This window comes from Hyperolius riggenbachi, chromosome 10, assembly GCF_040937935.1.
Source record: "Hyperolius riggenbachi isolate aHypRig1 chromosome 10, aHypRig1.pri, whole genome shotgun sequence".
Taxonomy (NCBI): domain Eukaryota; kingdom Metazoa; phylum Chordata; class Amphibia; order Anura; family Hyperoliidae; genus Hyperolius; species Hyperolius riggenbachi.
The window spans coordinates 199908033-199934774 of record NC_090655.1 but is presented as its reverse complement, the minus strand read 5'-3'; the positions used below and the strand labels follow the sequence as shown (position 1 = coordinate 199934774).

Sequence of the window (26742 nt, the reverse complement as noted above, 5' to 3'; positions counted from 1 at the left end):
GTGCGCAGATCAGATTTGATCAGAGAGGAATCTACCTAATGGTGGAATCTGCTGCCCCATCTGCCAATGTTTGACACCTTCAGTCACTGCCGTTGATCTGTGCCCATTGCCCTCAATTACCATATCCAGCAGCATTATTGTAATGCATTGAAGTGTACCTGAGACCTTAACCACTTCAGCCCCCCAGTACAGCATATCTACACCCCGGAAGGCTTCAGCTCAGCACCTGGGGAGTAGATATACGTATCTCCGTCGTGTTCGCCGCTTTGCGCACTCCCACGTGAGTTTTCATTCATTGATGTAAGTCACCCTTGCAATGAACCCCGGAATCAATGAGAGGCCTGCGGTCAATATAAAAAACAAAACACGTACACGTGTACCTTCCTGTTAGTTTACTAACAGTATGCTCAGGAATATAATGGATGATGCAGTACACTCAGTCAGGAAGATAATGTGGCCAAACAGTACAATTACACCTACATACATTTTTTCCAATAAAAAAAAAATACATGTACTATTACAATTAACCCCTTCTCTCCCACTCTCTCCCATAGTTACCCACATAAAACATTTGCGTTAAAAAACAAATATAAATTGGCAATTAGAAAAAAATAAATAAATATTTACCTTGGGGACTGAACTTTTTTTTTAGTATGAATGTTAAGGGGGTATATTAGTCACTGTTAACCACACTACCATTCGCCCTACCTCTCAAGCCCGTTGTCTGGGTGTCACCCTGGACTCCGTACTCTCCTTCACTTCCCACATCCAAATCCTCACAAAGTCCTGCAACTTCCACCTTCGTAACATCTGTAAGATTCACCCTTTCCTGACCTCTGCCACCACCAAACTTCTCATCCATGCCCTCATAATTTCCCGCCTTGACTACTGCAATGCCCTGCTGTCTGGTCTCCCTATGACCCGAACAGCCCCACTGCAGTCCAACATGAATGCGGCAGCCAGAATTATCCACTGCTCCCATCGCTCCACCACGGCAGATCCCCTCCTAGAATCCCTCCACTGGCTTCCTATCCAGTCCAGAATCAAATTCAAGATACTGTGTCTGACCTACAAATCTGTCCACAAAACCTGTCCAACCTACATTTCCGATCTTACTCAGAGGTACACACCTAGCCGCTCACTCCGCTCTTCCAATGAACTTCGCCTAACCGCCCCCCGCATCACCCAGTCCCATGCACGCCTCCAGGACTTCTCAAGCTCCAACACTATGGAACTCCCTACCTCCACCCATTAGGGCAGCCCCCTCCTTCAACATCTTCAAGAAAGCCCTCAAAACTCACCTTTTCACTCTGGCCTACTACCCCTCACAAGTGCTCTAAACCTACAGCTGAACTCTGGTCCCCTACCATTCGTGTCCTTACCTCTCCCTCTAGATTGTAAGCCTTTGGGCAGGGTCCTCCTCCTTTTGTGTCCTACCTGATCATGCACCTCCATTACTGTGCACCCATGCTATGCATCTGAGTGAACCTAACTTGCCTAATCTCCATGCTCAATCCAGTGACTGACTAAGCATTACCTTGTACTCATACTGTGCTGTGTGATCTGGTTTTCTATTATTCCTGTATTGTCGTATTGCTGTATGTCACCCCTAAATATTGTCTGTAACCTAAATTAATGTTCAGCGCTGCGTAATATGTTGGCGCTTTATAAATACAATAAATAATAATAATAATAATATTACTGTTATTTTTGCCTATATGAGCTTGTAATTATTGATGGATGCAAAACTGAAAAAATGCACCTTTATTTTCAAATAAAATATTGGCGCCATACATTGTACTAGGGAAAGTTTAAAATATTGCAATAACTGGGACAAATGGACAAATAAAATGCGTGGCTTTTACCCACAGTAGCACGTTTTATTTTAAAACTATATAATAGCCAAAAACTGAGAAATAATGAATTTTTTCCATTTTTTTTATTTTTTTTTATCTGTTAAAATGAATTAAGAGTAAAATAATTATAATTTTAATAATAATTAGCAAAATGTACCACCCAAAGAAAGCCTAATTGGTGGCGAAAAAAAACAAGATCTAGATAATTTTGTTGTGATAAGTAGTGATAAAGTTATTGGCGAATGAAAGGAAGAAGCCATGAAAGGTGAAAATTGCTCTGTTGCTTAAAGAGACTCTGTAACAAAATGTTCTGCCTTATTTCGTCTATCCTATAAGTTCCTATACCTGTTCTAATGTGGTGTGTCTTACTGCAGCCTTTCCTAGTTGCACAGTGGCTGTATTATCTTCGTTATATTATCTAATCCTCTTTCCTTTGACGGCTTTGTCAGGCTCAGGCACTCAGGCTGGAATGTGCAGCTCTGCTTGTGATAGGATAGAAGCTATACACACCCTCTCCATGCCCCCTGCAGGCTCTGTGAGTCACAGACTGAGCTCCTCTGAGCCTATCACATTCTGGTAACAGCCATGTCTTTTGTTTGTCAACACTGCCTAAAACTGGCAATTACAAGCCAGGATTGCAGCAGGGAGTGGCAGAAACAGCACAGAGGGGCCCGGGAGAACACAATGAATAGAATGGTATGCTTTTTATTGTAAGAATTTTAGAGTACAGATTCTCTTTAAGGGGAGAAACCCCTCAGTGGTGAATTGGTTAATTATGGGTGTATTTATACTTAGCTGGGGCTTCCTCCAGCCCCATGAAGTGCATGGGCTCCCTCGCCATCTTTGGCCGCTCAGTTTTCTTTTCTCATGATTCAATGGCCTGATAATATCTGGCATTGAAAGGTTAATACCTATGTTTACAGTTTTGACTATATCAGGTACATGAGGGTAGTTTTTTTTTTCCATGTTTTTCGTCTCTCATACAGACAAATTTAAACTTTTGAACTTGTTATCTGTTCTTTCTTTGCACTGAGGTGTCTTTTTGTCAGCAACGCAGGAGTTTTACAATGTCTAATTAGTTATCATTGAGTTGCACTACAGTCCAACTGCAGAAAAAAATTAATTTAGGGGTGCCAACCAGGGCTAGATTTACCATGAGGCACTGTAGGCGCGTGCCTACAGGCGCCTTTGTGTGGCAGAGGTGGCTCCCCTCCCTTCCCGATTGTGCCCCCTCTCAGCAGAGCAGGGTGATGTCACTCACCACCCAGCTCCAGTCTGGCAGCCACAGGCACTTAGTTAGGGGCGGAGATCCGAGGCTTAATCAGTGCCTCCTGTGAAATTCAGAGTAGAAACCACAGAAAGTTCCTTCAGAAACTTTCATACATGTGACACAAATTTTATTGCCTGTTATTATATTTATTTTCTTTTTTTCTTTTGTTCTCTAGTTCAGTCTAGAGCAGTTGCTCTGCTTTCGGTATCTCTTATATCACTGAAACACTTGGCTTACATGTGCCACCAACATGGCAGAGACTGTCCAACTCCACCCAGCATCTTATCATCACCACCTTCAGGAGAGAACCTGGAGATGCCAATCCTAACATGGGGATGCAAAGAGCACCATTTTTATTGGAACCCACGTGACTGTGTCACAGAGAAGGATGCTAGCTTTACTGATGGTAATGTGGAACCAAAGACTCCAGATAACTTGTTTGGACATTCTGACAGAACCACGCAACAAGAGCAGAATGTTGAAGTAGTGTCTAATTTAGACAGCCAGCCAGGAGAAGCAGAAAATCAAGAGGAGAGGCTGTTAAGGCTGAATGCCTGCCTTCATGGGGGTAACATTGAGCTCTCAAGTACAGAGAGCTTACCTGAAAGTGGCACATGTTTCAGCAGATCTCCAGAGAATAATGCTGAACACATAGAACATTCTGCAGGTCAAGTCCAATTATCAGAGAGATTACAGGTTCTTCAAGTTAATGCAGCAGAACAGACACTGAAAACCACTACATATGACGAGGAACCAAAGAACACTGAAAGCAAGCAGGAGCAGACTCCATTAGTAGGTAAGTAACTGTGTGGGAAACCACGCAGCCCATGCAAGACGAAAGTAAGCAAAATGAAAGGATAAGAGCTGGTGCCCTAGGTATTATGGTTTCTGATGTGACAGTGAGACGTTTGATGTACTCTTTATTGGCTTATGGAATACCAGACAGTTCAGGGCGACCCAGAACCATCTGGAAGGTTTGAACGGCTTAAAGGGAACATGCCCCCTTGAGGCCACTCGGCCCCAATCACCATCTCCACGGCCCGCTCCTGTCAACTGCGGGACGGCCCGGTACTCTGCTTTGTCATGCATGCCCTGCCACACGTGTGTCCCACTCACGCTCCCATTGCCAGGAGCATTCTGAGCAGGAGCGTAGTGGGGGAGCATGCACTGCCATGCTACGCATGCATGATGTAGCACGACTCAGCCCGGGTACTGGGCTGTCCAGCTGGGGGACAGGAGCAACCAACCCAGAGAGACAGTGAGGGAATGAGCAGCCTCAGGGGGGCTGGAGAAAGCACAGGTTAGTATAAAACCTGAGACTTCTTGATCTCATGTACACTTTAAAAAGACCAAAAAACCCTCTACAAAAAGTAATTCTAAATGTAATTTTGCCTTTTTTAAACAGACGGTATTTGCGATAATTCAAAGATCTAATGGTTTCTAGCTCTGTCCTATGCTATTCAAAACTTTAAAATAAAATTGAAAACTAGATTTTGTTTGGTACACTTTGAATTGTTTGTTATCTAAATCTTGCTTTTACATCTTGTAGGGCGAACTAGCAGACGTCACAGAGTCATTGCCCATTTATCAGATTCCTGTCATAAAGCCACAACAGCTGAACCAAAGACAACTTTATCAGTACCCCGCAGAGGATCTTCTCGGGGCAGCAAGAGGTGCCAGGCTAAAGCAGGTACAGGGACAGAACTACGTAATTCCAGTATACAAGATAAAGAATCCAATGAGAGTACTGGTGAGTTACAAGGTAAGATAAATTCTTAGGCGAGTACAGTACAGGGGAATCTCTGAAACAAGGCAAGCGGGCATTGAACAGGGCATCTGTGTTTCAGTGCATCTCCCCTGTAGGGCTAGGATCTTAAAAAAAACACTGACCTGTTCCTTCACAGCACAGCCTGATGACCTTGTGAGTAACTTTTGTTTATTCTTCTACAAAGTACTGCAAGGTTACATAACTGTCAACGACCCTGCAAGTGAATACTGTCTATATCCCCTATAGCAGCTTATGTACAGTGAGAAAAATAACTATTTGACCCCTTGCTGATTTTGCTCATCACTCTGAATTGGAAATTACCAGTCTATAATTGTAATGATAGGTTTATCGTAGCTGTGAGAGACAGAATGACAACAATACAACCCTCAAAAACCAGAGCATGATGTGTATTGTAATGAGTGAAATAAGTATTTGATCCACTGTGAAAAGATGATGACAAAACTGTTGCTGGCAATCACAGAGGTAAGACTTTTCTTGCAGTTGGCAGGTTTGAACACATTTTAGGAGGGATTTTGGCCCACTCCTCTTTGCCGATCCTCTCCAAGTCAGTAAGGTTTCCAGGCTGATGTTTGGCAACTCCAACCTTCAGTTCCCTCCACAGATTTTCAATTGGATTAGGGTCTGTAGACTGCCTAGACCACTCCAGGACCTTCACCTGCTTCTTTGTGAGTCACTGCTTTGTTTCCCTTACTGTAATTGTCCCAGTCTTATATGTATATAAAATAGGTAGCTTCAACTGGACACCTAAAGTAAAGGTTATTCTCAGACCTTTAATGAAAGAAAAAAACATTTGGATATCAAGAAAGAAACCAAACAAACGGCCCTCGGTCTTTACAGGAAGATACAAGGAAATCTGTTGAGAAATCACTTACCATATATCCTCGAATATAAGTCAACCTCGCGTACAAGTCATCTCCTAAACTGGAGCCTCCTAGGCTGGATTTTTTTGACTCAAGTATAAGTCTACACAGCAAAATGAATGGCTGCACTTGGGGACCAGGAGAACTTAGTTGCATTTGGGGGCCAGGAGGAGTTAATGACTGCATTGCATACAGTATTGCAGCTATTATCCACTCCCCCTTCTTAGTAAGTACTGCAAACCAGTATCTGTTCCCTGCCCTTTCCTTGTTAATTATTGTAGCTAGGACTTGTGTATTTTCTTCGCATTTTTTTTTATCAAGAAAGTGTCACTTACCACTGGGTAAATTGGTGCAAATGGGAATGTCACTAATAGTACCCACATCAGTGTGCTCAGTATTGCACCCATTGGTTGGTCAAAATCTCAGTGTCTCACGGCAATGGATCCCTCTAAAACCTTCTCAGGTCAAAAGTAAACCATGCAAAGTAGTGTTTGTTCAACCACATGGTTGGAGGTGGGCTATAAAGCATGCTGGCTGCTATGGCTCGCTCTGCAAAGGTTAAGCAAGGGATATACCCCCCACCCTCATCTACCCTACAGCCATCTGACCTGGACATCTTGTAGTCATTGAGTCCAATGTAAAGCCATATGTTCAACAACTAAGGCCTCTTTCAGACAGATAGATAAAATGTACACCCATCAAGCAGTGCCTCCTATCTTCCGACCACACACGTCAGTGTTTGACACACAATGGGGTTAACTGGGGGCAAAAAAACATGTTGCGTCTGAGCACGGCAGAGCTCAGAAGTGAATCATCACAGTGGCTGTCTCTCCACTTCCCATGCTTATAGCAGTGAAAGTCTATGATACACTAAGTGGACTTCTCTATTAACAATGGTTTATTTTACATTGGCTATTCAATTATGCACAGGTCACAATGAAGCTTTTTGTTCCTATACAAACTAGAATGGGGCTTTAATGATCTGTTCTGTTTTATTCCTGTAGACCCTGACGTTGTTGCCCTTCCAGAGACAGAAATAAGTGTGGAGATTTGTCCCATAGAGGAGTCTCTTGTTGAAGAGGATATTGGGCCAAGTGTGTCAGCAGATGACTTGGAATGGTAAGACACTTGAAGAGAACCAAGTCTGCTTTTTCCACCCATACAGTGTATCTTCCTCCTCTGTGACTTCATCCAAGCCAAGAGGACGTAGATATACGATATTCCCCTTCCAGCACAGCTGTGCAAGATCGGGCACGCTCCCATGCACGTCCCCGGTACTTTCAGCTGCGTTACTAATTGGTGTAACGGACCCCGTATTGCCAAAAAAGAGAGACCCCCTCCCCCCATGGATGAACTGCAGTAATCGTTCATCTCGCCCCCTCGTTCCCAGATAGCTAAAAACCGCTGCTGCAAGGAGCCTGTCTTACCTTGCCTGGTTTCTGCAATCATCCTGCAGCTGGAGCCTCTGTTCACAGCTGTACACTTAGCCCCGTAATGCCGAATATCCAGGTCTCATAACACGGCGCAGTAACAAGGTGAGGTAATACAGGCTCCTTGCAGCAGTGTTTTGTAGCTATCTGGGCATGGAGGGGGCTGCGCGGTTAAAGGGGGGCACATCTGGCTATTCATACTGGGGGTGAAGGAACATCTGGGGGGGGTGAAACATCACTGGAGGACATCTGCTGAACTGGGGGGGGGGGGGGATTTAACAAGGGGGGCACATCTTGGGGTTCTTGAAGGGTGAAGGGGAAAACCTAATACTGGGGGTATATCTGGCTATAATGGGGGGGCGCTAATCCTGGAGTCACATCTGGTTATAATGGGAAAGCGTTAATCTTGGGAAGACTCATTAATGAGGGGCACTAATCCTGGGGGCACATCTGTCTGTCTATACTTATTGGATGGTAACAAATGCGGGGGACACATCTGGCTATACTAGGGGGGCTGATATTGGGTACACAGCTGGCTATACTGGGGGGGGGGGGGTGATACTGGGGACACGTCTGGTTATCTATAGGGGGGATATAATACTGGTGACATGGTTTTTATCCACTGTAGCACATTTATTTTGAAACTGGAATTGGTAAAAACTGAGACATAATGCATTTTCTTAATATTTTTCCTCTTTTTCCCATTAAAATGCACAGAAAACAACATTTGTCTTGGGATAAAATACCCCCCAAAGAAAGTCTAGTTTGTCTTGATATATAGATCATTTAGGTGTCATGATTAGAGATAACTTTATTTATTAAATAGGGACATAGCTAGAATGTCAAAACTGTTCTAGTCCATAAGGGGAAAACAAGGTCTGGATGCGAAGTAGTTAAAGAGAAAGTTTAAGTTTAAAGGGACAGTGAGCACTCATTAAAAATGAAATAGTGACTTACCCGGGGCTTCCTCCAGCTCACCGTAGGCCACAAGGTTTCCTGGTGTCCTTCTGGCTCCTCTCCCGGTTCCGTCTGGTGGCTCCATTATGGGACGACTTTGGCCTGAAGTTGCCAGGCCTGCTTCCATACTTGTGCGGTTAGAGAATCACACATGCGCAGGACTCTCACGCCTGCCGTAGTGATGACACGTAGCCGGCTGGCGTGATGTCGCAAAGTGACAACACGGGAAGCAAGCCTGACAACTTCAGGCTAAAGTCGTCCCATAACGAGGCCGCCAGCCTGGCTTGGATTTGAACTTTAAGGGCCTGTTTCCAGTAGCGTAAAGGATGCGAGGCGATTGCCGCATCACCTCGCATCCCCCACAGGTACTTCCGGTTGCCATCCCCTACAACCACATGTGGCGTCATGCGGCTTCCCGTCAGCGGCTATGGGGACTCGGACGCATGCTGCATAAAACTGCAGCATCCTATCCATAATTTCCCCCGTGTTGGGGAAATTTGCGTCAATGGAAATTGGTTCAGTTCCTTGCGTTGCGATGCGGAGCAATTTCCGCATAGCAACGCGTCTAAAGGAAATGGACCCTTAATTAACTAATCAGGGATCTTCTGCATGAACATAAACAAGCCCTGTACCAAAGTCCTGGACAGATCTAGGAAAATATCTGTGCCTAAATTGGGGCTTTAAATAATGTAAGTATCTAAATGGAACCGGAATTGAGAGGCATATGGAGGATGTCAAATTTATTTGCTTCTAGGCAGCATTTACACTTGTCTCAGGAGCTTAACAATAGAAGATGCAGCTCCTGCACCCGCGGGGAGGGCGTTGCCCCTCTAGGGCCCGCTCAGGGCCATTTTTGGGGGGCTGGAGGGGTCGCAGCATTATGGGAGAGCATTGGACATAGGTGGAGAGAGGGGACAGTGTCCCCGCCCCGTCACCTCGGGCTCTCCTCTCTGTGCTCCCCTCCATCATCTATAGCAGGTGGCTGGCAGGAACACATACCGTTCTGCGTTCCACCGCCGGAGGTTCCTCTAAGTGTCTGCTGCTACTTCTTGTTTAAACAAGTAGCGTGAAGCACTTAGAGATCTTGAGACCTCTGCGGTGGATGGAGAAATGTGTCCTGCCCGCCCGCCTGCTGCCAGTGATAGATGCTGGAGGGGAGGGCAGAGGAGAGAGCCCAAGGTGAGGGGGGTGGGACTGTCCCCCCTCCCCGCCGATGTCCAATGCTCTCCCCTCATGCTGCGACCCCTCCGGCCCCTAAAAACGGCCCTGAGCGGGCCCGGAGGTCCCTGCACGCTATGAGAGACACACTGTCTCTTGTTGCAGCATCGTGACCTATAGGTCATGCAAGTGAACGTAAGCCATTGCGGCCCACAGGAGCAGCGGTTTTTGCGGCTGCCTGATCTGCTCAGCCCCCTGAATCAGGAAGCCTACTTTATTTTTTTTTTTTTTGAGCCCACCTTGAGCAACAAGCTAGTTCAGACTTGAATGCGTTCTTTGCATGCAGAGAAAAAAAAATGACAGCATTGCAGCACTGTGTGCATTTCCTCCATCAATTACATTAGCTTCTGTGAAAAAAACACTACATTGTCCTACATGAAAATGCACGTAGAAAAACATGCAAGAATACTGACAGACAAGTGTCTCTGCTGCCTTAAACCATACCAGTTGCCTGGCAGTCCTGCTGATTTTTCTGGCTTCAGTAGTGCCCACATCACACACCTGAAACAAGCATGTGGCTAATCCAGTCAGAAACATCTGATCTGCATGCTTGTTCAGGGTCTATGGCTAAAAGTATTGGGCAGAGGACCGCGTACATACAAAAAGGGCGCCCGGACAAAAAGGGCGCGGGGTGTAACTGCTAATTAATAATTAATCATTAATAGCGTTTATAAAAATAGTGTGCTATATTTCGTTTACAAATAATGTTTAACAAAATTATAAATCACTAAATAATGTTTATGAAATCGACAATTGTGAAAACGTTAATCTTCCCTGTTTCAAAAGTTAAACTTATAATTACGTTTATTGAAAAAACAATAATATATGTTTAATTGTTATAATTGTATATTATTGTGAATAACCTTCATTTATGATTTGTTCTTATAATAAAATCTGAAAATATTCTTTATAACGATGATATAAATATAACTACGTTCGTAATAAGTGTTGTAAAACATTAGTAAGTATTACTAAAATTTTACTAAAACTATACCTAAGCCTACTCTCACACAGAACCCTCCCTGTACCTATCCCTAACCCCTAGACCCCCCTGGTGGTGCCTAAACCTAAGACCCCCCTGGTGGTGCCTAACCCTAAGACCCCCCTGGTGGTGCCTAAACCTAAGACCCCCCCTGGTGGTGCCTAAACCTAAGACCCCCCTGGTGGTGCCTAACCCTAAGACCCCGCTGGTGGTGCCTAAACCTAAGACCCCCCTGGTGGTGCCTAAACCTAAGACCCCCCTCGTGGTACCTAAACCTAAGACCCCCCTGGTGGTGCCTAAACCTAAGACCCCCCTGGTGGTGCCTAAACCTAAGACCCCCCTGGTGGTGCCTAACCCTAAGACCCCCCTGGTGGTGCCTAACCCTAAGACCCCCCTGGTGATGCCTAACCCTAAGACCCCCCTGGTGGTGCCTAAGACCCCCTGGTGGTGCCTAAACCTAAGACCACCCTGGTGGTGCCTAAACCTAAGACCCCCCTGGTGGTGCCTAAACCTAAGACCCCCCCTGGTGGTGCCTAACCCTAACCATCCCCCTTACTGATTGCTTTATTATGTGGATAATAATATTTTACTAATTGTGGCTACAAAAAATATATTGCAATTTACGTTACGTTCTGATCGCTTTATTTTGTGAATAATAATGTTTTACAAACAGTAAGGGATAAAACTTGAAATAATGTTTTAATTAGTTAAATAAGATAAATATGTTTAGTATTTTTATAAACGTTATTCGGCACGGGTGCATTTTATAAACTTAAATCACCACAAGCACAGTTATAAATCATTAAAAAATCTCCGGGCGCCGTTTGTAAACTTTATTTAACTCCGGCGCCCTTTTTTCCTGCTCGGCGCCCATTAAACGTTATTTATTATGAGAGTGAATGGCGGCGCCCTTTTTGTCCACTAGCTGCCTGCGCCCTTTTTTCCCGCTTCCCAGAGGACCAGCAGGACAGCCAGGCAATTTGCATTGATTAAAGGGAAATAAATAAAATGGTATCAGTCTTCATAATCCTCACCACGGGTGTGCCTTAAAGGGAACCTGTGACAAAAGAAGTCTCAGATTCCATACTTACCTGGGGGTTCCTTAAGCTCCTTTGAGGCTGCTTGGTCCCTCGCTGCCTCCCTGGGTCACTCCTGTCCCCCACTGGACGGCCCGATAGCCTGGTCGAGTTGTGCTTTTTCACACATGCGTGGCCCCATCACACTCTTGTAGCCAGGAGCATTCTGTGCCTGCACAACGAAGCCATACTACCAGACCATCCAGCGGGTACAGGAGAAACTCAGGGAGACGACGAGGGACTGAGCAACCTCAGGGGGCTTAAGGAAGCCCCATGTAAGTATAAAACCTGGGACTGTTTTTCTCTCAGGTAAACTTTAACCAGGAGGTAGTCTGGGTCATTAACCAAATAGAAAAACTGCAAAGCCGGGAAAGGCCAGCAGGTGGCATTCATGTACCTAAAGCACAAAGAAAGCCTAAACTGCGACAAGGCAATTTCTCATCTATATCATGATAAATAGTGAAAATGATAAGTAACCAAAGTTTTCAATTCTGAAAAGGAATAGTGTGGCTGTGCTTGATAATGACTGACAGGAAGCCACACCCATCTCTTATGCATAAATCTGAACATAGATGAGGACAGCAGGTGGGAAGTGAACAATGCAGAGGAAGGACCATCACCATGTGCAGCATTGCCTCTTCTATGCACAGCACTGGTAACTGCCACTTTGCCATCTGCATGAGCTCTCTAACCAGCATTGAGAGATTGCAGAATTACTGGGAGCTGTAAGCTTTCCTCTCCAGTAAGGAACAGGAAAAAATAAATGACAGCAAATACAAGTAGTATTTACATGCTCTGTGCCTCTGCTCTGCCACTGCCCTCATGAACACGCTGTGCCAGTGCCTTCTGCCGCATTGTAGTGCAGGGATACTGGGAAATGTAGTCTAGCACCTATTGTTCTGGTAACGCCTCATTTATCCACCCATGAGCTGAATGCAGAGGGGGAAGCACATTTATCCCATGAAATATTGTGTGCCCACTTTGCTTTTATACACTTTTTTGCATTTACTTGTCAATCTGATTGCTATAAAAATAGTCCCTGATAAATGTTGTGCTTAACACATTCAGGCTCTCCTACCTATGGCTTAATCGGAGGTGAAAGAGCTGTCTGTATTGCAACTAGCATCCAATAGGATGCAAGTGTTTAGCTAAAGCCATAGCAGGCCAAGAAATTTCTATTCAGGACAGCAGCACTGGCTGCCCAGCAATATCAGGCTGCATAGTGACTCATGTAGGTGATATTTGGATTCGGTGGATACGTTTAGATCAGTTATATAAGTATAGTCTGAGATCCTCTATGCAACTGCTGGGAATAAATTTAGCAGACTATCCTATAGTGTTTCTCACGATTATTGAATGGCTCAGGTGTCGCGAGAGTGATTCATGAATCTAACGTAGACAAGAAACTGGTGGGACTCGTGTCTGTAATATGTGTGGACTGATTTGAGCCCTGTCTTCTCCCAGTTTGCCTGCTGAAGAGAATGAAGATATAGAAAATCCAGAAGAAAACCTATCAGTGGAATTAATATGGCAGCCAGAAGATGTGAACCAGCCTGAGAAGATGCCACCAGGAGAGCCACAGCCAGCTGAGGGCACAGATGAGCAGGATGGCCACAGTGAAAAGGCAACCCGGTAGGAAAAATGAATTGACCTGTTAACTTTTACAGTGGTACAGTGCTATGTAGGCGTAAAGGAGCATGGATCTGCAAATACCAGACCAGTTACCTCCAGTTACCCACACCAGTTATCTCCATACACAATTAATTTGTGCAGTGTCGATTATTAATAGGTTAAAGTTAGTGTTGGGGCTTGTACCAGAGATGGGACATTTATGCTCTGATTTCTTGGGTTAGTATAAACTCCCTTTGTCGTCAGTTATATTGTAGAAGACTAAATATTCTTTTGTACTGAGAGACATAAGACACAAAGGCCCTGAACAAAGGTACAAACCGCCTCTGATATTGCTGTGAAGAGGCAGCACATGGCTGTACTACCGGTGCGAACTCCAGCAGAGCACTGGGCATTGTGTAATTAGCGTGAACCGCAGGTACAAGGGTAACACAAGCGTTAATATAGTAATGTGTGTTAAAGGACTTCCAAGGTGAGAAATTCAATCTACCTTTACTTACCTGGGGCTTCTTCCAGTCCCTAGAAGTCATTAGGGTCCCTCACTGCAGCTCTGGTCTTCTCCAGGGTTCCGCTGGCAGCATCTAAGTATCGCAAACCCCCAAAGTGTTGGCGTCTTCTGCGCAGGTTCATGAAAGCGCCTGCGCACGAATGCACCCAAGTCATTGGGATCAGGGGGCGTAGTGCGCCTGCACGGTGCTACTGCACAGGTAAAGTACGCTCCTGGTGATGTGGACACATTCTCGCGATTGGCGGGCGCACGCCCATGCATGTGCAGAAGATTCCGAGCCATCGGGGATTTGTGATCCTGAGAGGTTGCCAGAGGGACCCTGGAGAGGACCGGCGCTGCGGTGAGGGACCCTAATGACTTCTAGGGACTGGTAAAGACCCAGGTAAGTAAAGATAGATTTAATTTCTCCCCTCGGAAGTCCTTTAAGAAAGTATCATTATGTGTTACCATAGCTCCTCACATGTTACCCATGTACCACCAGTCACGCTAATTGCTCTAAACACTGTACTCTGCCGATGTTAACATCGGTAATATTGTCATCCACATGCAGTTTGTGCATCAGGCCCAAAGAAACATGCCAGGATACAAATCCTTTTCTAGATTACTACAGCACATCTGCTGGTATTTTGTACAATAAAAGTATGTCAGTCATAAGAACATTATCTAGGAACAGCGCAGAAGTCCTAAGTAAAGGTATGTAAGTCATACGTATAAAATACGTATATTACTCAGGAATGACAAACAAAAATAGAACATATGAATCTTGAGGGCTCGTTCCCACTATCGCGAATCCGCATGCGTCCAACGCATGCGGATTCGCACATGTAATGTGAGTGGATGGGGCTGTTTCCACTCCTGCGGTGGCGTTGTGCGTTTTTTGTTGCGGAGAAAAAACGCACAAAAGAGGCAACGATTTCGCCTGCGTCGGGAATCCGTGCGAATCGCCGCTAATGTATTTAATAGTAAAAACGCATGCGTTTGTTACATGCGTTTTTACCCGCGATTTCGCACCTTTTTCAATTTTATTTTGCCCTGGCAGTGTCATGGTTAATTTCGCATGGCACCCTGCCATGCGAAATCGCACGCGAAATCGCGGGTAAAAACGCATGCAGAAACGCATCCGCATGCGTTTTTACAAGCGTCGGAATGCCGGCGAATCGCGTCGCAACAGTGGAAACAAGCCCTGAATGATTCTTCAATGAATCCACATAGTGATCATTCTGGGGTGTATAAGTGCATTAACGATCATGACATCTTTGTATGGTTCACAGACTCAGAACTGATGTGGATGATGGACAAGATCAGATCTGTAAGAAGAGGATCAGGCAAGTAATCAGTGTTCTGCTTTCTAAATGTTTTATACTGATTTTTACAATTTTCAGGCAAGAGAATAGAAACACTATTTAGTTCATCTAAATATGTTTAAAACATGATGGGAGTATTTCTCAGTTCAGCTAAAGCTAAATTGCCTGAAATATATCTTCAAACTGCACTGCTGCACACAGACACTGGGAGAGTCACCTGTGTAAGCTAATGGGGGAGAGACCGGAAAGATTTTAGATGACATTACAGCAGGGATATGATATCTTCCATGACACTTACTGCTTCTGGTCTTGTTGGTTATGAGATGCAACAGTGTGAGGGGTGTCATCTTGGCCAGACTCCACACTCACCAACCTGGAGTTCACAGCTTTTTTTTTCTCTTTAACCAATTAGCAACTTCAAAGAATTATCACGTTTGAGATAAGTGCACTGCTTTTGATCTCAGCCGGCATAACTTGTTGTGCTGTAAATTCTTGGAATGCTTGGATGTCTCTCTGCTAGCAGAAAATATAGAAACTGACAAACAAACAAAAAAATATAGAAACTGAAATCAGAAGTCCTCTGTTATTGTCTCACACTGCCTCCTAGTGACAATTGGCCATAGATACATATTACAGCAGTACTAATTAGCAGCAAGGAAATGTAACAAATAAGAAATACAAACATGTTCTACAATAAATTGGCCTGGAGCACTTGTAAGCCTCTATATAAATTGGCTGCTAAAAGGTTAATAAAACCTCGAAATACCATGTAAAGTACTTACAATAAATATAAAGAAGGCAGAGGTACTTGCATGTATCTGAAAGCTATGTCCCAGTACTCTCTGGCAGCCTCCATTACCTTCAGAGGCAGGCTTAAATAAACATTCACAGGGAGTGTGGAGTGAGAGAGGCTTCACTCCTTCCCTCTCCTTAACCTCCCCGGCGTTCTATTGAGATCGCCAGGGAGGCTGCGGGAGGGTTTTTTTTTCATTAAAAAAAAACTATTTCATGCAGCCAACTGAAAGTTGGCTGCATGAAAGCCCACTAGAGGGCGCTCCGGAGGCGTTCTTCCGATCGCCTCCGGCGCCCAGAATAAACAAGGAAGGCCGCAATGAGCGGCCTTCCTTGTTTTGCTTAGATCGTCGCCATAGCGACGAGCGGAGTGACGTCATGGACGTCAGCCGACGTCCTGACGTCAGCCGCCTCCGATCCAGCCCTTAGCGCTGGCCGGAACTTTTTGTTCCGGCTACGCTGGGCTCAGGCGGCTGGGGGGACCCTCTTTCGCCGCTGCTCGCGACGGTTCGCCGCAGAGCGGCGGCGATCAGGCAGCACACGCGGCTGGCAAAGTGCCGGCTGCGTGTGCTGCATTTTATTTGAAGAAAATCGGCCCAGCAGGGCCTGAGCGGCAGCCTCCGGCGGTGATGGACGAGCTGAGCTCGTCCATACCGCTCAGGATGTTAATAGATTAGTATAAAAAAAGTCACTGTTATGCCAGCTGAAAGCTATAAGTCACTAAGCTTATATCTGCACATCAAACAGGCAGGAGAGCAAGGGAGAGAACTGGCTGCAACTCTCTTGTTGCTGAATTGCTAAGACCAGCATATGTATACTTTACATGACTTATATAAATACTGTCTATATATTTGGCATAAACTAAAATCCTTCAGCACTTTATGGAAGACTTATCAATACAGTGAAAATTTGAATTCATGTGACCACTGTACCTCCTCCGTGCATGGATCTGATGGAGGGCCAGTGATTATAATAATAATGGCCAGTGATTTAGTAAGCCATTATCTGCTGATCCGACCCAGACTGCACCTGGGCAAGCATCTTGGGTCACGAAAATGTCCATTGTTCCCATCCGTTTAGTGTCCCTACTAGACCCACCTCTTAGCATCTCCCTAATTGTTTGATGGACTTCACTCACATGTATTTACCGTAGATGTGTTACTGCATGTTTCTCCGGTTACAGTAACGAACAGTGACCATTTGGCAATGCCTGATTTTAGTTTCTTTTCTGGAGGCTATTCACCTTCAGTGCATTATTTCTGATAATGAGGCTTGTTTGCTTTCAGCCACGTTGGAGACCACAACATAGATGAAATGCTACCTACGTTCTAAAATATAATGGCTTCAATTCAACAAAGGCTGTACGATAACAAAAACCAAGTCGTTAAAATACCGCATTCGGTATTTTAGTGAAGTGTCAAGTGACGAGAGACCAGCTTTAAACTTATTTTCTGTCTGCTTCTATCTATCTCCTTATCATATTCAGAGTCCCGTCTGGTTTCAGTGTATAACTCTCATCTTATGTATCTGCAGGAAGGCCGCTCCATATGAGCTGCTGATGTGTGAATACAACGACTGCGGGAAAATCTTCTCTAAGAGGCAATATCTGAATGTGAGTATAACCAGTTCTGTTTGTACAGCGCAAATTCAAAGAACACAAGGTTATGGCTTCCAATAACCAAATATATTCCAGCAGTCATTTTTCTTGCTTCAAATACAGCACGGTGGGCAGCATGGTGGCTTAGTGAATAGCTATCTTGCAACGATAGGTTCCTAGTTTGAATCCCAGCCAGGTCAACATCTGCAAGGAGTTTGTATGTTCTCCCCGAGTCTGCATGGGTTTCCTCCGGGCGCTCCAGTTTCTTCCCAGTCCTCAAAAACATACAGATAAGTTAATCGGCTTCAGACTATAATACATACACTACACGATACATACATAGACATATGACTATGGTAGGGACTAGATTGTGAGCTCCTCTAAGGGACAGTAAGTGACAAGACTATATACTCTGCACAGCGCTGCGGAAGATGTCGGTGCTATAAAAATACAAAATAATAAAAATAAAATACGGAAGCCGGCATATGTTTGGCTGCTCTGAGAAGGATAAATACTGTGCATTATATAGGTTCTATTCATCAAACACTTTAAAACATGTAAGGAAAAAAATTCCAGTATCTCTTGTAGGATGAAAACGTGACTGGTTATTTCAGATGAGAAGAGTCAGATTAGTTTAATCTGTACTAAATATTCAGAAAACCTGTATCAGAAATATGCTTATAGCAAACCTACAATTGATATAAACTGATATGATAGACAATTGTATCTGTAGTCCAAATACTAAATCAGACTTTCCTGGATTCTCATAGTTCTACTTTGATTTTAAAGGGAACCAGAGACGGAAAATGAAAAAAGATTTTCTACATACCTGGGGCTTCCTCCAGCCCCGTCCGCATGGATTGCTCCCACGCCGCCATCCTCCGCTGCCTCTATCGCCGGTACCAGGTCCCGTCACTTCCGCCGGGACTCCCTCCGTCTCGCCAACGCCTGCTTTACGCATAAGCCTGCGCAGTACGAAGGGAGCGCCCTGCGCTTGTGTCAACTGGCCCTGACTGGCCAAAGTGACGGGACCCGGTACAGGTGATAGAGGCAGTGGAGGACGGCGGCATGGGATCGATCCATGCTGATGGGCTGGAGGAAGCCCCAGGTATGTTTAAATCTATTAGGTCGTTCATCTCTGGTTCTCTTTAAAGGTTAAAAAATTCAGATTGAAACTTTCGACTGTCTCAGGTGAATGATTACAGTGTATTTACTGCCGACAGACAGATCTTTGATCAATTGCTCTTTTTATATGTTCACTACACTCACAAGTGTTCCTCAGCCACGCAGGGATTTTATGGCCTCTGATTAGTTATCAGTGAGAATTACACTACAGTGAAAGTGACATTTAGAGCCCGGGATTCTTACCGCTTAGATCAAGAAAAAAGGGAGCACAGGGTTGTTCTATGTAGAATTATACAGTATATACACGTGCTTAGCTCATCGTGTCACTGCAGGATTCTTTTTAATATGCTAAGTACACATTTGCAGCTGGTTCACACAGTGAGCGACTCTGGTAGCAGTATGCTGAGAGGACGGGAAAATTCAGGATCGGAACGTAGCGTTAGCGCAAATGGCGGAAAACTACAGTTCAGGTGCTGCCCATTCACTTGTATGGGCAGCGCTTTACCGACAAACATCGAGCAGATCGTCGAACAGAACAAGTGTCGAGCAGAACCGGCCCTTGGGTATACTGAAGGTTTTCCAATCAATGTTTTAATTGCCTGATGGGTGTACATGGGCATGCAATGGCTGTTGGTATTAGACTTCCTCTGTGTACGTGAGAATGACTGAAGATTCCTCTGAAACTTTTTATGTTGCTTCCAAGTGGCAATTTACAGTGTTTATTTGCAAATGGTTGGTATGGGCAGCAAGCACTTCTTTCATATGAGGCCAGGGATGCATTTTTTGCTTTCTCTTAAAGTGGACCTGAACTCACAATGTCCTCTCTGCTCTAAAATATGCGCAACAGTATAATAACCTTTAAACAAAAAAACATTTCTTTGTTACAGCTGATACAAATCCTAAAATAAATCTGCACTTTCTTCTTCCTGATTCATGGAAGCAGACATATTGTGAACAGCCTGTGCTTTCAAATGAGCTTATCTGCCATCTTTACCATGGCAGTCATGTGACACAGGGATGAGATCAAATTACAACGAGATTAGACACAAACGAGGAGGAATTAGACAGAGTAAACTCTCTAAATACATACAGGGTGCATTTCTCTATGCTTTCCTTCTGTCCTGTGCAAGAGTTCAGGTCCACTTTAAAGGGACCTGAGCATCTCATTTTGAAAATATAAAAAAAACTCCCTCCCCCTCCCTCCTTTCCAGGGAGGTCTGTAAATTATGTGGGCTTTTGTGGGTTCAGCATTTGTTTACTGACATATGAGGACATCTATCTTGCTGCTGGCTGTGCTGCAGAACTGCAGGTTTGAAGTGCCTGTGGTGATGTCACTCATCCCCGGCCATGGCAGTGCATTCTGGGAGATGTAGTCCACTAATGTGTTGTCATCTCATGGTCAGTCCACATAGTAAAAGTTTGAGTTGAATTCATCTTTAACCCATATCCATACACCAACTCTAACACTTTCCCTTTGACTGTAGTAGTGTTTTATTATTTTTCCTGGCCAGCTTTGCTTTGCGCTGGTGTTGGAAGTGTGTGACTGCTCATGAGGACCCAGAGATGGATGCATACTGTACTGGATTTGTAAATTCCCTGAAAGATTGTCTAAAGTTGTGATCTGTTGCTGTTTTTCCATTCCAGTATCACCAGAAATATCAGCATATGAACCAGCGTGCCTTCCGCTGCTCAGTGGCCGACTGTGGGAAAACGTTCAACTTTAAAAAGCATCTGAAAGAACATGAAAAGAGACACAGTGGTAACGTGTATTCTAACCGCCACCATGTTTTATGGAAGGGTAGAAGGCCAGCTTCCTAGTACAGAAACCAGCCAGAAATGTCACCAGTCATGTTCCCATAATCAATGCCAGTGATTGAGGATTACTGGCCAAGCCCTATCCCATAGAGCAGCGCTGGGCAAACTATGTCCCGAGCCGTAGTTAGATGTACATCCTCTCTTTCCCCCCTACCTCCCTGCAGAGTCGCGAGCGGGCAATTAGCTGGGGTTAAAACTCACCGCTTCCTGCGTCGCGTCTACATGGCAACAGGGCGTCACATGACACGCTGTCAGGACGTGCCAGAGTATTACACACTGGCTGCCAGCATGTGACTGTCGTGTGATGCGTGTCTGGTACCACGGAGACGCGACGAACGAAGAGGTGAGTAGATGAGTTAACCCCTGCTAATCGCAGGGGAGAAAGAGAGGAGGAGGTGACCAGAAATGTTAGGAATGCAGCCCGCAGTCCTCAGAATGTGGCCTGGGCTATGCAAAGTTTGCCCAGGCCTGCTATAGAGCCAAATCAATCCATACCATACACTGATGAGGACCAACAAGTCTGAGACAGGGTGTCTGCATGTTGGGTTGATGTTGCTCCGTAAAATTTACCATACCACATATCATTTCAAATACCCTTTAAAATGCTAATTGCCTGACTGTTGTAGTGATCCTGTGCTTCTCATACTTTCTAAATGACCCAGAATGAGTATGCAGATCAGGTGATCTTACTCCACATACTTTTTGGAAGTGTGTTACTCAAAACTACTGAAACCTGAAGATCAGCAAGGAAGTCAATTGACATTTAAAAAAAATAAACAAAGCAAACAGCCTCCATTTTCACTTCCCATCAAGTTTCCCTGAGGGGCCTTGACTCACGTTAGCCTGATAACATAATGAATGAAATGTCAGAGAATATCAGTTTTGTTTGTACAAGTTTTTCAATCCCTCCATGAGCATGAAAACTGATTAGCACCGATCCGCACTGATGATTTAATGGACTTGTGTGTGTTTCATGTGGCCTCTTATTTGATTTATTTTCTTTCTGGTGCAAGGTAAATAAGTGCGGTAGATCAGGGGCGCCGCGAGGCATAAAGCGAACCAAGCGGTCGCTTGGGGCCTCACAATCTTAGGGGCCTCGGCGGCTCCGTGACGTCGGCGTGACGTCACTTTTTCCCCGCAGCCCCGCTGGGCTGGCACTGGCAGAGCAGAGCAGGGCTACAGGAAGATGGCCGCCGCCGAAGCCCTGCTCTGGAGACTATGTCTCCAGTACAGGGCTTCGGGTGGCCATCTTCCCGTAGCCCTGCATGAATCAGCGCGGGAGATTGGAGGAGGAAGCCAGGGAGGGAGCTCCGTGGGAACTGCGCGCCTTAGGAGCCGGCCGGGAGAGGAGACCAGGGAGAGAAGACTTCTGCCAGTGCCAGCCTGCCAGGTGAGTAAATTCTTTTCTTTTTGCAGCCGCAGCCCTAATTGCGATTGATTTCTGCTGAACTGTGCCCTAATTGCGTTTGATATCTGCTGAAAATGTGGCCCTAATTGCGATTGATTTCTGCTGAACTGTGCCCTAAATGCGTTTGATATCTGCTGAAAATGTGGCCCTAATTGCGATTGATTTCTGCTGAACTGTGCCCTAAATGCGTTTGATATCTGCTGAAAATGTGGCCCTAATTGCAATTGATTTCTGCTGAACTGTGCCCTAATTGCGTTTGATATCTGCTGAAAATGTGGCCCTAATTGCGATTGATTTCTGCTGAACTGTGCCCTAAATGCGTTTGATATCTGCTGAAAATGTGGCCCTAATTGCGATTGATTTCTGCTGAACTGTGCCCTAATTGCGTTTGATATCTGCTGAAAATGTGGCCCTAATTGCGATTGATTTCTGCTGAACTGTGCCCTAATTGCGTTTGATATCTGCTGAAAATGTGGCCCTAATTGCGATTGATTTCTGCTGAACTGTGCCCTAATTGCGTTTGATATCTGCTGAAAATGTGGCCCTAATTGCGATTGATTTCTGCTGAACTGTGCCCTAATTGCGTTTGATATCTGCTGAAAATGTGGCCCTAATTGCGATTGATTTCTGCTGAACTGTGCCCTAATTGCGTTTGATATCTGCTGAAAATGTGGCCCTAATTGCGATTGATTTCTGCTGAACTGTGCCCTAAATGCGTTTGATATCTGCTGAAAATGTGGCCCTAATTGCGATTGATTTCTGCTGAACTGTGCCCTAATTGCGTTTGATATCTGCTGAAAATGTGGCCCTAATTGCGTTTGATTTCTGCTGAACTCTGCCCTAATTGCGTTTGATTTCTGCTGAAAATGTGCCCTAATTGCGTTTGATTTCGGCTGAAAATGTGCCCTAATTGCGTTTGATTTCTGCTGAAAATGTGCCCTAATTGCGTTTGATTTCTGCTGAAATGTGGCCCAAATTGCGTTTTTATTTTCTGGTGTCTGGGGTAACTGTTGCTGCATTTATTATTTAATGGTCATAGTTGGCTATATTTGCTGTGCTACGGTTAAGCTTCGCCCATACAATGTCATGGCCGCGCCAATCTTTCGGCGCGCTACGCGCGCCTCAATCACCCCAACATCCATTTTTTCCCCGCAAACAGCGCCGCCCCAATCCGCCCTCCTGCTCCACCCACATGTCATGGCCACGCCCACTTATGCGGGATAGCCACACCCATTTTTCGCCGCGGCGCGCGAATTGCTACAGTCCGCTTGGGGCCACAAAAACCTTAGCTGCACCCCTGCGGTAGATGCAATCTTCACATAGAAAGACACAATGCAGGAAGAGAGGAGCCCATTATACCATAGTAAAGACCTTACAAACAGTTTTGATGGTCTGTAGAATTCATGGAGAAGCATGTGATAGGTTTGGCCAGGTGATAAATTGTTAGGCTCTTTGGCCTGGTGCACACCAAAAAACGCTAGGAGATCCGCAAAATGCTAGCAGATTTTGAAACGCTTTTTCTTCTTTTTCTGTAGTGTTTCAGCTAGCATTTTGCGGTTTTGGGAAGCGTTTTTGGTGTAGTAGATTTCATATATTGTTACAGTAAAGCTGTTACTGAACAGCTACTGTAACAAAAAACGCCGGCAAAACCGCTCTGAACAGGCGTTTTTCAGAGCGGTTTGCGTTTTTCCTATACTTAACATTGAGGCAGAAACGCCTCCGCAATCCAAAATCTGCAGCAGCCCGGGAGTATGCGTTTCTGCAAAACGCCTCCCGCTCTGGTGTGCACCAGCCCATTGAAATACATTACCCAAGCGTATCCGCAGCCGCAAGCGGATCGCAAACCGCAGCCGAACCGCTCTGGTGTGCACTAGGCCTTATTGGCTGTAATCACTCCCTGCTTTAGCACATGATTATGGCCAGAAAATGGATCACTTGATCAAATTCTTCACATGCTTCTCCATGAGTTCTGCTACGTAGGATCAACACTGCTTACAGGCTATAGGATCCAATAGAGCTCCCACAGCAGTTTAAATGAGAAAGTCAGGGCCGGATTTACCATAAGGCACTGTAGGCTCTGTAGCCCTCCCCCGTCAGCCTATCACAGCTGATTGCTCTCTTGTGCCCCAGGGGGATAGATACAGCACTGCCTTAGATTGCAGCACTGTACCCAGTAAATAGACGGCGGTTTCGCAGTCTAACAGTCTCCCGAGCAGCGATCGTTGCTCAGAGACTGAAGGCGGGGTGGAGCTCTGCCTCCCAAGCAGGAGATACACAGGCAGCGCGCGCGTGATCTCCTGCAGTAGCCCGCCCCAGGACTTGACGCCAATTGGCGTTAGGCGGTCCAGGGGCTGCCGCCGCGGTCACACCCATTGGCGTGAGGTTTTCTCCAGGTGGTTAAAGTGGACCTGAACTCAGAACTCCTCTCTGCTCTAGTAGATACACAACAGCATAATAACCGTTAAACAAAAAAACATGTCTGTGTTACAGATGATAGAAATCCTAAATAAAAAAATAATTCTGCACAGTTTCTACTTCCTGATTCATGGAAACAGACATATTGTTTACAGCCTGTGCTTTCAGATGGGCTTATCTGCCATAGACAGTTATGTGACACAGGGGAGGGATCAAATTACAACTAGTGATTAGACACAAATGAGGGGGGTTACACAGTCTAAACATACAGGGTGCATTTCTGTTATGTTTTCCTTGTGTCCTGTGCAAGAGTTCAGTTCCACTTTAAAAAGTTCACTTATCTGCAAAGATAGATCTGAGCTACAGAAGAAGAATTTACATAGTAATAAATATTCACATTCATGCAAATGTCAGAGCAGGACAATGATCGGTGCCTGATACGATTCACTGCAAAGCCTGCTTGTGCTTTCTTGTCAGATCGAAGGGACTTCATCTGTGAGTTCTGTGCACGAGCCTTCCGCAGCAACAGCAATCTCATCATTCACCGGCGTATTCATACTGGAGAAAAACCACTACAGTGAGTAGCCACTGTATCAGTTACTGTATTATTATATTTTCTGCAGTGTTTAATAAAGTGCCCTGAACCATTCATGTCTACTAACTGACCCTCAAAGGAATGTATAATCTAATATCTCTTAAGGGGCCCATGCACCGAACTATTTTCCTGACGATATACAGCAGATTCGATCACTGTGATCAAATCTGCTGTAAAATCATCGCGCAAACACTGACACAACGATTGATTTCCGTCCAAAAAATCAATCGTTCCTGTCGATTCCCGTTGATCCGTCCGTGCTGAAGATTTTTCTCGATCGCCGGCGGGTCAGGAGTGCGTCGATAATGGCGTTCGAATGCCGGACTACCGACGCAATACAGCAGAGATACATTACCTGTTCCGGCCGGCGCGACTCCCCCGGTCTCCGCTGTCTTCTTCTCCGCTCCGGGCTCCAGGGCTGCAGCCTCCTTGAACTTCCTGTCCCGACAGGAAGTTTAAACGGTTGAGCGACCTCTACAGTTTAAACCTTCCCTAGACAGGAAGTTCAGTGAAGCAAGCCAGCCGGACCGGAGACCAGCGTGGAGAAGAAGACAGCGGAGACCAGGGGAGTCTTGCCGGCCAGATTGGGTAATGTATAGCTGGCGGGCAGACGGGCGACAGCTTCACAGATTGTGATCGGTTTCATGCTGAAATCGATTCACAATCTGTTTGCAGTAAAGGCAGCCAGATTCGATCAGAGAAGGATCTATCTGGTGGTCGAATCTGATGGCAAATCGACCAGTGTATGGCTACCTTTATAGCCATACTCTAATGACCCTACCATAGTCTAGTGTCAGCTTGAAGAAAACTACTTATCTATGTTGCCAGGGGATGCAGGAGAAAACCACAGTGCACACAGACAGCCTACATACTGCTGGACAGACATGGAATTATCCACCTGTTGCCCTTGCCTCTCTTTTTTAGGTGTGCTGCAGTGGAGTTCCTCCTAATTTCCTACTTTGTGAGCTATTTGTTAGGAACTATGTTCTGCCACATTGACTGACTGTCCTTGACTTCCATTATTCCACCAGCAGATGGCTCTATTGACTTTAAGTGCCCTGTACTTACACTGTTCCACCAGCAGGTGGCTCTATGCTGTCTGGATACAGCTCAGTCTCTGCAAATGTTATTCTCTGCTGACTCAGTGGTGTAATCATGTAGCAGGTGTGGCCTTTCTATATAAGAGCAGCAATAACAGGAGTAACTGTATGCAAATCACCACTGGTAAAAGCAGAGGTGTTCCTAGATGGAGGCGCTTTTGCCGGCATAAATTTGAACACAGTTACTCCTGTTATGCCATGATGAAGCGTGTTTTTGAAGCTTTATAATAAAAGATTTCTAATACCATAAAATACTGACTATTCTAAACCTTTCTGGGGCAGTAAATCCTAGAAATGGATTAAGATGAAATGGCTGCCCTAGGCAAAATACCAGTTTTTGGCCACAGCTGATGGTCACCTGAATTTTTGTTTAGTAAGATTTGGGGGGGCAGCATCCATCAGGCCCCTAGACTCCAGGCGCTCCAGGCCCTAGCAACTGCCTAGATTTCCCTTGTGAATTATCTGGCTCTGGTAAGTCCACCGCTACCGCTCATTTTAATGGTTTTAATGTATTTTATTCTTACTTGGTGCTTCTGTTTAAAATTATCAAATAATTCTAGTCCACCCTTGGTGGGGGTGTGTTACCACAGCTTTTATTTCTTCCTATTCTACGGAGAGTGACTTTTTAACCCGAGTGAGGTTGGGTCTAATCTCTCCACCTGCCATTACTGTGGTTGCCTTAGTGGTAACCCACCTTTGTGAGTATTATCTTTATATAATACAAGATTCAACTCAATATATTAAAAAAGATCCTCATCCTAAAATAGAAAATCCTGCAGCGCTGCTGTAAAGAAAAGTTATATTTATGTGCAGTGTCTTGTCCCACAAAGCCATCCCAAAAACACCCCGCATCACTCCACTTCCGATGCCTGGCCCCGCCTCCTCTCCTTCCCTTGGAGAAAAAACGCCCGGCTATTTACTCCGTGTGCAGAGAACTCTCAGTAAATGAACATCCCATACAGATCACCTGACAGGGCTAAAGCTGTGACCACCTGTGATACATTTCAGAATGTAAG

General features: G+C 45.2%; 1 protein-coding gene and 1 long non-coding RNA gene across 4 annotated transcripts in view; one reads left to right on the top strand and one right to left on the bottom strand.

Annotated features, from left to right (window-relative positions):
• Positions 1-26742, top strand: part of LOC137534219 (zinc finger protein 692-like) — a 49167-nt gene that overhangs the window by 16309 nt on the left and 6116 nt on the right. For 2 of the 3 annotated variants that reach the window (XM_068255624.1, XM_068255626.1), the window contains exons 4-11: positions 3302-3922; positions 4676-4888; positions 6780-6894; positions 12903-13070; positions 14847-14900; positions 17205-17283; positions 20038-20152; positions 24509-24608. In XM_068255624.1, coding sequence (XP_068111725.1) covers positions 3302-3922; positions 4676-4888; positions 6780-6894; positions 12903-13070; positions 14847-14900; positions 17205-17283; positions 20038-20152; positions 24509-24608 — 1465 coding nt within the window. The remainder of the gene's footprint in view (positions 1-3301; positions 3923-4675; positions 4889-6779; positions 6895-12902; positions 13071-14846; positions 14901-17204; positions 17284-20037; positions 20153-24508; positions 24609-26742) is intronic. The other variant, XM_068255625.1, reaches the window with a different exon arrangement.
• LOC137534223 (uncharacterized) overlaps positions 16343-26742 on the bottom strand; it is a 220933-nt gene continuing 210533 nt past the window's right edge. The window contains exon 3 of the long non-coding RNA XR_011024330.1: positions 16343-17543. This is a non-coding gene — a long non-coding RNA (uncharacterized lncRNA). The remainder of the gene's footprint in view (positions 17544-26742) is intronic.